Genomic DNA, 12122 nt, shown 5'->3' with positions numbered 1-12122 from the left:
ATCTCTGGCAGAGTCTGAACACTGCAGTGTCTCTAGCTTGATTTTTCACACATGGATCTAGTCGTGACCTCCAAATAAAATCCTCTCATCTAAATAAGTATTTTTAGTGCTTGTAAATAACCTTCACATCTCTCTGCAGACAGGGAGAGGTGGGGAGACTGAAACTTGGATTTCAAAAGTTGGTGTTCGACTTTGATTCAATTAGCAATCCTGGCTCTGCTCAACTGCATCTGTTTACCCCTTGAAGAAGCAATTTTAACAGAACGTCTTTTTTTACTTTGTTCTCAGCAACAACTTAATTCCCACCTGTTGTGCAGGGATGTGATGTGTGAAGTGTCAAAACAAGTCTCAGAGGAGTTGTGTCTCCTGCTCCTGCATGTGCCTCACAGTCACCAGAAGTATGCATTTATTTGTGTGTGTGTGTGTGTGTGTGTGTGTGTGTGTGTGTGTGTGTGTTTATCAAAGTTTTCCACCGTGTGTGTGTGTGTGTGTGTGTGTGTGTGTGTGTATGTGTCGGTCTGTCCAGATGTTCATCAGGATTCAGACTTGAGGTATGATGGGACTGCTCATTAGCTTCCACCTGTCACAGTGCTTTCACAAGGGCGGACTTGGGAAGAAACCAGCATTCCTCGCTTTCGTGCCTGTTCCTCAAGATCAGTTTTTAATTTACTGACAGTAAAGCTAATATCTCACCCAATTACACAGCAACTGACTCCTAATTGACTCCTGAGCTGCTCCTATGGTTGAGCGTGCACATGGATCTACTGTAGGTGTGCCAAGGTGCATGTACGCTGTGATTATGTTATCTCTAGAAGCATAGGTGTGTGCACATCAGCGTTTGTGCGCACGTGTGGTTTCGAGTGCATCTGCAAAAAAAATATATATATACGCTGGTGGATTTGTTTCGTATCTGGAGTCACTCAGTTTGGGGTCAAGGACAATGAAATGCAAACACAATAGAAAGGAGCTTAAAAGCACAAGGAGCAAAGGCAGAGAAATAAATACCTTAAGGAGGAGCTAGAGGCCAGAGGAGCCCCAGACCACAGGACAGTCAAGGTCAGAGTGAAACGGAGAGGGAGGAAAAACACAAACAAACACATACAAGTACAGACAGACAAAAGAAAACAGCACAGCTCAAACATACATCATGTGTTTGGATGCAAGAAAAACCTGAAAGGTTAGGGCTGCACAGTAAAGCCTTGAATAATTCAGTTCTTGATTTTTTTTTGCTGCTGCAGATGCATTTCGGTCAATAACAAAAAAGTACTGAGGTTCCAGGCTGAGCCATAATCTTCAACAGTTTGGGAGATACACTTACTCACTGTCTTGGTGAGGGCTGGATGAGGAGATCGATAGCACTCTCAAATCTGTGCAGTAAATACTGTATAAATCAACACCCAGAAGACAGTTAGCTTAGCTTAGCATTAAAACTAGAAACAGCTACCTTGGCTCTACCTTGGCCCAAGATAAAATGTGTAAACTAATGAGCATCAGAGGGGTTGCTGGGCTGATTTTGTTACCTTTGGCAAGCCGTTCCTGCCGGTCTCCAGTCTTAAGGCTAATCAAATCTAAGATGACTGGGTGCTAGCTTCATTTTTGTTTTACAGACATAAGAACGGGATTAGAGAGTGGGTGAGTAAGTATTTAACCTTCATGGTTCATACATATTTTCACTGATACATTTCCACGACTTTTCCACGCCTTTGAAGCAGATTGTCACAATGCTTTCTCTGAAGCGTCTGTGTAACGTTACATGACAAATATGAATAAAAATCCACGTCAAAATTTAAAATTTCCTACACATACTCTAAATGAGCACTTGTGTTCACCACAGTAAATCTGGGAGCTATCTGGCTGTTGAGGAAAAGCTGGCATATGTTTTCACATGACTTGTGGGAGTAACGTTAATGAGAATTAGCCACCTTTAGTGTCCATAGCACCTCTGCAGTTAGGGTTTCAGTTCTGGACACAGCACCTGAAATGGTCTTTTGTCTGATGGTGGATGAAAGGAAAGCACAGCAGCAGCAGTAGCAGTAGCAATAGCCTGGTGCTCAACATTAGCTTGTTTAGCATGGCTAGCTAGTGATCCCTCTTTCATGTTTTGAAAGGTCAAAAGTTCAACTACGCAGTCTGCATTTCACACAAGTCCTGGTCTTTTTTATGCCATGCATTATACTTGTCCAAGTGAAACTAGACATCAGTATATAATATTTTCCAGGCATTGTGTGAATTTACATTTGGACTAAGCGGAAGGTGCAACTCAGGCTGAAGTCTGATGTTACCCATACAGAGTGATGCAACTGATCTACGGTATATATGCACTCTATTATACAGGTATTTATGAAGCAAGTTTCCATGACTTTTCAAAAACTTTGTTGTTGTTTTTTGTTTGTTTTTTAACTTTTCAAGGGCTGGAAATTGCAATTTTCAAATTATATGACTTTTCCAGGTTTTTCAACACTGTACAAACTAGGGATGCACCGAAATGAAAATTTGTGGCCGAAGCCAAATAATATTCAACACTTGGCCGAATACCGAGTACCAAATACCGAATACCGTTTTTTAGTTTTTCATTAGTTTTTGCAGATGAACCCCCTCCAGATTAGTGTTGTCACGGTACCAAAATTGGGACCCACAGTACGATACCAGTGAAAGTATTACAGTTCTGAGTAGTATCAGGATACCACAGCAAAAATGAGGCAGATGTGCCTTTTGTCATTTATAAAAAGATAAATCACTTTTCTATAATACATCAATGATATTTCAATGGAATAAATTACTTGTTGACTTATTCATACTTCAAAAACGGCATCAATAAGTGATTAACATAGGGGGGATCAAAATAAAATAAATAAATAAAATAAAAATCAACCAGCCACCCTCCTCCCCTGACAAGTAAAGAACAGTCCCTAAAGTGCTGTGAGGTTTGTGGGCCGTTACCTGCCACTGAAAGACTAAAAGAGAGAAATGTGAACGGGGGCGACTATTCGAAAAATTGTCAAATACTTGCCACGATTTTCGAATAGTGTTTTTGCTTGTGTTGTCCATCCCTAATCATGAGTGAGACAGGCAGTCAACACCAAAGCTGCGCATTTTCAAAAGCACAGATTCATACAGCCAGGGTTTGTTATGTCACAAACGTAAGGAACCAATCCAATAACACTACTGCAAAACAGGCTAAGAGGAGAAGCCAGGCTACGTATCGGTATTTTGCAAGCTTACTTTCACTTTCACTTCAACGTGTCTGAGCTGGTGTTTGGGAACAAGGTTTATCTAACTTAGGTAGCACATTATTAGCTGTTTGATATGGTAGTCAAAGGCTCATGTTGGCTATTACTGTTTACAACTACAGTTTTATGTGTTTGATGAGCAGAGCTGAATGTAAGCAGGTAAGTTCCAGCTGCAGGAGAACAGCAGAGGGGTGTTGTGAATTTACATGTTCATAGCTCTGCGCATACCAAACGAGGCCAATGTGTAAAGTTACATCGAATCCATTTTAAGGCGTAAAGAGATTTTTTTCATGGAATAAACTCCTGAATGTGTAATTCTGATGAACAGAGATAAGTTTTTAGGAGTTTAATCAATGCCAGGAGAGGAAGTGTAAGTACCTATTTGAGATGCTCTGTAATATACCTTGTTTTATTTTATGTGCAGCCCTACCAAGGTCACATGGAGAGCAAATGAGAGTAAAGAACAGGCAAATCTGCACAAAGAGATGTGACAAAGGTGAAAGAAACAGATAATACAAGACCATCAGTGTGCAGCAGCCTAACATTAGCAACACACAGAGCACTAACATTAATGTCTAATAAGCTGCTGTATTAGTTTACATCTAACAAGACAGATGCATCTCCAATTACAGAGCATGTCATCCAAAGCAAATCACAGCAGATTTATTTACTATTCACACAGCAGCAGTTATTTACTATTCACGCAGCAGCAACAGTAGCGTTTTCTTGGCACTGACTTTGAGAGATAGCATGCAGTTGGACTTGTGTGATAGTCGGCCTACCTTCACCATGCCAGTGTTCTCTGAATTACTGTTCATCATGTCATTAAAGGATGTGAAAAGGTTCCTCAAGGACTCCATGAAGTCGGCCTCTCCTTTGTTCTCATAGAGCCTGGGAGGAGATGAAGTGGAGAATTACATTGGCAGATGATCACAAGGCTGTTGTTTGTTTCATCCCTGTGTAAACAGCCCCGCCCGCAGTGGAAATAACAAGAGTTTGATGCTTCCCTGTTAAATCATTAAAAGCAGCCAGCAGAATGGCCCATGTGTGTTATCAATGCAAATATTATTGGATCAGAGCCACAGACATCACTCTAGCTGCCAGCCAGATTAGCATTTAAAACAACATGACAAGACCCTGAAGCACCTGCCTGCTGTCATGTGGAAACAAAATTCAGAAATATTAATGATCTATGCTAATGGCGCTCCTCGAATACTATACGAGGAACAGAAAGCAAATGTCATGTGAGGGTTCAGTGGCATTACTTTCTAATCATTTCTAATAATGTCTAGGCCGTAGTAGTACTAATGTCTCTTCTGCCAGTTTGGTTATGTGGAGCACATGCTGCCCAGCGACTGCAGCTACTACAAGCCAGTGATCACAGAACAATTGTAGAAAACACTTCCCCCAATTTTCTAAGTGCATGGGGAACACAAAGCAGGGCTTCCTCCATAATCCCCCCAAAAATGCAAATGCTTTTGATCCCACTTGCAGAGCCCATAAATCTCCACAAACTGGGTATTAACTGAGCCACGTTGTGCTCCCTGCAAGGTAATTAAGTGTGTCAAGCACTCAGATTTAATGAATTAAAAATTTGGATTTGTGAGAGAAATTGAAAATGTTTGAAAACACACACTGAAGCAGAGGGAGGCAGGTCAAAGAGGGGTGAAGTGTTTAGATTGCTCCACCGCATCAGATTTCACTGGCTTTCTTCCAGAGAGGAGGGTTTTGTGGTGCTACAATCTCTCATGGGGCTGCAGGTATTACATGGTCCAGGATAGTCACTGTTGAGGGCTTACAGAAATCATAGGATTAGAGGCATCCGTCTCGGGGCTCCCACAACAACAATTACTTAAAGCTGCTTCTCACCTGCAGCACCAGGGAGCAGAGTGAGCTCCTGACAGCCACACCAGTCTCAAGTCACAGGGGGAAAGCGTGTGATTAGAGCATCTCCTCTGCCATTTCATAGAAATGTTCCACTGGCCCCAATGAAAAGCCGAACACGTGCTGATGTAGCCTTGGCACCTTCTAGTCAGTGCTGCAGGAAGGGCTTCAACAAACGCGGCTTTACAGCTTTGAAGAATTCCTAACTCTGAGTCTAAATCAGCAACAACAGCGCTGATACTGGCAACCAACCAAAGCAAGTGCTTCAGCAATGACAAAACACAGACAGGAGGTCCACTTTAAAGTTGGAGGCTGCTGCCTGTTATCCTGTGACAGAAACCACTTAACACACTGTGAACATGGACAGCCCTACATGAGAGAGTGACATCACTGCAGTCTGATACGTGAGGTAAAGGACGAAGCGTCCTCTAGACATCCAGCAAAAACCAATCAAACTCTGCACACTCAATTAGACCGGGATCATACATCAGCCCCTCTGCCACCAACAGCTTCATTCTGCGGCTCTCCAACATTATCATCCATCTAACATCTCCAGAGCCAATTATAAACACATCCGTAGAAATTAGCTCACCGTAAAGACCAATCACTTTTACCCGTTTCAACTTCATTCCACAGCAGTTGAAAACACTGCACACAATGTTGATTTTGTACTATGAAATGACAATGAAACACTTGCTTAAAGTTGTAAGAGCCAGGGCTGTCAGTTTCTGTTTTTGAACACACCCTGCCAACCCCAGATTCACTCTTGTTTGGCAGTTTGCCTCACTATATGTGAATTTTTTCAGAGCTGTGCCTCCTGGATGCCTGCTGCTTATGGTCTGGCACCTGGCCCCTAACTTTTTATAAAGCCTGTCCTTACCTGAGTAAAGACAGGCCCAGAAATATAAGAAGAAAATACGAAAATACTACAGGTGGGAATCTCCAGGCACCTCGCGATTCGGAGGGTAACAATTCGATTATAAAATGATTATCGATGCATCAAAATGTTAGATTTCAACACATGATTAACTTTTCTCTCTCTGTAAGAATATAGCAGACTGTATTTTTGGTGATCCATAATTAAACAAACAGATTGTTTTACTTGCATACAGTGTGGCCCTTCATACCCTTACTTTTAAATCAGGGGGTGCCAGTTAGATTGTATCCATCTGCGGATGCTTATGTGTCCATTGTTGGATATACATATATATGGGATACACACACGCCTGCTTAGGGTCCAGTGTTTGCATAGCCTACTGTAATATTTCCCCCGAAACAGTCTGCAACTCACGTTGTAGTCAATGATATATGACCCACGTCCTTTATATTCTAAAAAGTTAGAGCAACACTTACCTTTCTGGAAATTTAAAAATAAATAAATAAATAAATAAAATATGAATAATAAAGATGAATGGCATGACAGCTCCCCAAAAGTGAAGCCAAACCATCTTGATCGCCCCCTGGTGACTGGCTGCAGTATAGATCATTAAAACCCCGCCAACTCCATGTTAGCAGACGGAACATGAACCAAACTAAAAGATAAGGTAGTTTTCAGGTAGGTCTTATGATACTGGTGTGTTTTCATTTTCTGATAAGTTTGGATTTAACAAGCAGTTTGGCTCCAAATGACATCCCCAGCACAAGATGGCAGCGGATGTATTCAGGATATTTTGGCTTCATTTTTGGTCAGTGGGAGGAGGTGGAGACATGTTGTTCATCTTTATAGACAGTCGTTGGTATGGTATATGAAATATTTATATATACAAATTGATATGTATCCACAGTGTCATCAATGTACTGGCCTTTGTCAGAGTATCACAATATGTACATCTAGTGTGCATGAGGACGTACTGGTTAAAGAGGACTCTGGAGCGGACGATGAACTTGAAGATGTACTCCAGAGCCTTCATGGCCTTCAGCAGCTGTTCCGTCAGCTTCTCAGCGTTGTCCACGTAGTTCTTCAGAACTTTGGTCAACTTCCTGCAAACATAATCCCACAGAGTCTGTTAAATCTGTTCAACACAATGTGGGGTCTAATTGATCGCTGTAAATGCCCTTGGTCTGTTTGTATAGAGGGCGATAAACTCACGTGTACGCCAGCGTGGCACTGAAATGCTTCCGAATGTAGGTCTCAAGAACAGGGTTGAAGTGCTGGAACTTTCTGTCAGCTATGAGCCCAATTATGAACACCTGTCAGAGAGCAAAGACATATTCATTAAGATGTGAACCGCACGGCTCATAATGGAGAGCAGCAAAACCTGTCTTACTCAATATGCTGAAATAGATTGGGAAATTAAACAAGATTGCATTTGAGCAGAAAACCATTTTCTCTCAATTCGCTAGCCTGCAGATAATCTAAGACCCCCGACAACACAATTTCAACCTCCTTTTTCTATGAGAGAAAACTGTTCTTTTGAGATGTACCCCATGATGTTAGGTGATGACAGAGCAGATAGGATTCTGCCAGATACTTTGTCGACACTTTGGCTACAAATACTTGATTTAATACACAACAGAGGTGAATTCCTTTGGCCTTTTATGTGCTCTATCTTGTAGGAAGATAAGACCTTTAATGTTCAACAAACAACATGAACGAAATTTTACCCTGGTGCTACAAATTCATGCAGATTAATGCAGCAGTGAAACCACCTAAGATGCAGTGTGTCTGCACTTCCTTCTCTAAATTATGAGCCCAGCTCTTATTTACAAACAATAGGGAACAATTTGTGAGCTGCAATACACACATTTTGTTTTGGCTCTGTAATCTAGCCCATGGGGTGTAAATGAGACAATGACCGAGGGGCTCAGGTGTGACAAAATGGCTCGATAGAGCCCCTAACAGCAAAGACAAAGTCCCCACCTTTAAATTTCAAGCAGATGTATGAAACTTGGCAGATTCAACATCTCCAAACTAGAAAAAAAGCCTCTAATCCTACCCTAAGCAAATTTGCATTTCCTAGCGAAGGCATAACTTGACCTACTCTCCCTCTGATTGGCTAGTGCTCGTCACCTTCGTTGGTTGGATTGGTTAGGTTTAGGCAAGTGGAGTGAGATTGGTTAGGGTAAGCCAATCAGAGGCAGAGTAAGGTAGAGTAGGGCAGGTCATGCCTTTGCTATCCTGGAAAACACAAATTTACATACCCTAAACCTAACAGGAAGTCAGCCACATTTAATTTACAGTGCAATTTTAGAGCACTTTACCATTATACTGTCATTTTACCTATATTTACTTACTTTTTTGTCAACTGATTACAACTCTGTGTATATTTATTACTCTCATAATGTACATACATTTACTGCATTCCCCTTTACATCCTGCTGATATTCAGTTCATTCATTTGAAATACCTTCTACTAAAAGTTGTATTTCTAGATTATGCTTTAGCCCTATATTTAAATGTGCCCTATTTTATTTCTTAGATTCAGATTTAGCTTTATCTTGAGTGAACTTTTTTAAAATAAATACTTCATGAGAATTGTTGGAGGTTGTCTGAGGCTTAGGGTTTTCACTGCCAACAACTACTCCTCTGTAATTGTTGACCTTTTTAATTTTTGATAATGAGAGAGATGCAGGGTAGGTAGGGGAGAAGGGATGAAGTGCAGCGAAAGGCCCTTAGCCACATTCGAATCCAAGCTGCTGCGGTAAAGACTCAGCTTTAATAATACACACTCAATCCAGTGAGCACCCTGATGTTTGAGAACTGAAAAGAATAAAGAACTTGAGCTTGGTTAAAGACCGACTTTGGTGGTGGAGAGAGTTCAAATAAGGCTTGGGTGATACCACGGTATTACAGTATAACTGGGTATTTACAAATCCTGACGGTAAGCTTCTCAAACCTGATGCGGAGATCCTGTGTTGAGACGATGTAGTGCACAGCACACGCCACCAGAGGTCAGTCTCTACTGGCAGCTGAGCTGAGAAAAACGGTAGCCCTTTTTAGAAAGAAATTGTGCAAATTTGCAGGAAAGCCCAATCAGTCTTTTTTTCAGCATTGGCAGTATAAAAACAAAATCGGAGAGTGCAGCAAAATGCCGCCTACCTACTTTTGTTTATACAGAATGCGCCTTTTTCAGGGCAATGGGGGGCTTGAGCAAGTAACAAAACGTGTAGCTCAGCGTGTGACGTAAACAGTGACGTGGGAGGGAAGCCGCGGCTGGTCAGTCCTTCGGCGATTCTCTGGTAAGTCGGCCCGTTCCTCACCGTCCCCGTCATCTGACGGTTAATGGCCTCTTAATTTGCGAGGGCAAGGAGGGCTCGCAATTCCTTGTCTCCCCAGTTGCTCATCTTTACAGTGTCTGTCAGGTTTGCGTTTCTCTCTTGCTACTAGCTGCTCATTCCTGCTATCAGTTGTTTCCTGTTTATCCACCACCAGTGGGTTGCACGTGCTGCGTCATCAACAGCTCCTCCCACAAGTCATCAACCGCCCCTCCCGTTCCCGCGGAAAGCAGCCTCGATCTGTTTAAACTAAAAGGGTTCTGCCAATATGACTACCCTATGAAGCGGAAAATTGGGCCCCTCGGATCAACTCGCCAATCTGGCTCTGTGTGTCTAAACACTCGCAGCTTGCCGGCAAAACGGCCCAACATTCGTGGAAAATCTGGCAGTGTAAAAGGGGATGATAACTGCGAGTGGTGGGGATAACCTTACAGGACTAGTAAAATGAAAAATGCCTCTGCCTCTGTTTGGGAGTATTGCTATGTATGCCTTTATCTCCAGATGACTTCTTCCAACCACAAAAGCAGTTTATTAGCTACATGATTTTACTGAACTCATCACCTCCACTCAGCCCAATGATGTGCAAGAAAGGCACTTATTTCCTATCCACTGATTATTCTATGGGCCATGTGTATTTAACTCAAGCAAGACTGATCTAAGTAGGCTAATTACATATTAGAAACACAGCACTGTAGGCATACATGCTATAATGACTTCTATCATCTTCTTTTTTTGTTTTAATTGTCATATATATGTCAGAAGGGTATGAAAAATACACTACCCAAGCCTCATTCAAATCCACACTGTAGAAATCACAGCTATTTCATAACCAGTATATAAGATTATATTATTAAAAGGTACATGTCAAACCTTAAACTACAAATACTTGTGGACTGCACTGCAATGCTGTGTTAACAGAGATGCAAGTAGGTGTCCCAGTTGAGGCATTTTCCTCTGAGGCGTATCCCTGGCACACACTCTACATTCTTGTGGGAAGTTAAGGTGTGTACGCTGCATACTTTTAAACACATCCTGTCACAAAATTTGTGTGCCACAGTGCCTTTCTTCTCTTGAACATTAGAAATTTGTGTAGTACACAATGACTCTTTATGGCTCAAACAAATCAAAACACAGAACATAAAAAAGATTGTGAAATTATTCTTGTGATGCTTTGATGGTTTACAGTTCTATCCCAAAACAAAAAATGGATTTGTTACTGTCTTATTTTAGAGCTACAGCTTAAACAGAAAACAGGTAGTTGCAGACAAACAGGTTATTCTGGTGAAATCAAAAGGCCCAACACACAGAGTAAAGATGCCAGTCAAAAGACGTGTTTAGCATATGAAAGATTTGACAACATCTTATATTTGCATCTGAGCTTTGAATGCATCTAAGTGTTTATTCCCACTGACATGAAATCTCTGCTGTTAGTGCTTGCTTCTTTGCTTACCAAGGCATCGAACACCAGAGTATCAAAAGTGTCACTGTCAGAGTTCTCCATCATGATGTTGAAGAGAGCATCCAGAGTGTCTTGCAGAAACTAGAATGACAGATACACAGCATGTTATGGCAGGCACACAATAAAACATAGCACTCAAAAAAAAAAAAAAAAAAAAGTGTGGATATGGAAAGTCTCAGCCTCACTGCAAAATGGCAGACCTGCTTTTACTGCTCTTTTAAATCAAACCAAGTCAAATTGATAGTCATTTCCCTCTTTTAGGGAGGACGTTTCACATCCAGCCGGTGACATTAAAGTGATAAATGACCTTAGGCCGAGTGAATTTATCTGTCATATCAAGAGGAACAAGACATAAAAATCCTGGTAACAGAGTGAGATGTAATAAGAGACACTGAAATACATAAAATCAGTCAAATCAAGGATCTTTGACGGAGAGAGAAGGGGCAGAAAATCAGGAGCAGGGAGACCTGGGCGTGAACACTATTTGAAGAACAAAATACATCCCAGTTGGAGCTGGGCAGTTCAAATCGTTATCCTAATGTGACATTAATGTACTGTACATATCAGGACATGGCAAAAATATGCAGTTGATGTTCAATGCAAAAAACATGTTATGCAGGCAAAACAATGCAAACTTTCAGAGATCATCTAGGAGTCAGAGTCAACGCAAGGATTGTCTGCATACAGTTCTCAACATGGGTGTGGCTAAGCTGGTGGGTGGCAGCTTATGGTGCTAACAGTGTGAACAATGCTAACAATGAAAACAGTGCTGACAGAGCTGATAGTGTTAAGCTGGGGGAGAACAAGGGATGACCATTACACTTTGCAACAATGCTGTCGCTGTTACCGCAACTGCTGGCAACCACCATATGAGAACAGATCAGCTAACCCAGGGGTCGGCAACCATTTCTACCAAAACCTGCCTCAAAAAAAAAAAAAAAACCCTGTCTGGACCTTTAAAACATATTTAAGTGTTATAATAAAGGTATCAACATAACCAACTGGTCTAAATAAGCATCCATTAATATATTTTACCACCAGGTGGCAACAACACAGTGGGGTATTTTTGATTATTTAGTACTTAAATTTTGCAGAGTTAGCGGTGAAAGCCAATGAATTTGTCCACACAACAATATAATCTCTAGTTCCTCCAAGACCTTTTCATCTTCAGAATCCACAGCGAGCCCAGGTAGAGAGACTCCAGCCTAACCATTGCTACTGAGGTTTGGCAAAATCTAGCAAAAAAAAAAACAAGGCACTGGCCGTAGACGTGTGACGCACATTTTAGTTGGAAATTTGTTAAAAGACATGTTTTTATTTGGTGTATAGTCTAC

General features: G+C 41.4%; 1 protein-coding gene across 3 annotated transcripts in view; it reads right to left on the bottom strand.

The window, feature by feature from the left end:
• dock1 (dedicator of cytokinesis 1) overlaps positions 1-12122 on the bottom strand; it is a 273627-nt gene that overhangs the window by 183537 nt on the left and 77968 nt on the right. For all 3 annotated transcript variants that reach the window (XM_033610905.2, XM_033610904.2, XM_078163716.1), the window contains exons 20-23: positions 10780-10869; positions 7204-7304; positions 6966-7094; positions 4013-4121 (exon numbers count right to left, since the gene is read on the bottom strand). In XM_033610905.2, coding sequence (XP_033466796.2) covers positions 4013-4121; positions 6966-7094; positions 7204-7304; positions 10780-10869 — 429 coding nt within the window. The remainder of the gene's footprint in view (positions 1-4012; positions 4122-6965; positions 7095-7203; positions 7305-10779; positions 10870-12122) is intronic.

Source organism: Epinephelus lanceolatus, chromosome 21 (genome assembly GCF_041903045.1).
Source record: "Epinephelus lanceolatus isolate andai-2023 chromosome 21, ASM4190304v1, whole genome shotgun sequence".
Taxonomy (NCBI): domain Eukaryota; kingdom Metazoa; phylum Chordata; class Actinopteri; order Perciformes; family Serranidae; genus Epinephelus; species Epinephelus lanceolatus.
This window is presented reverse-complemented; position numbering and strand designations above follow the sequence as displayed.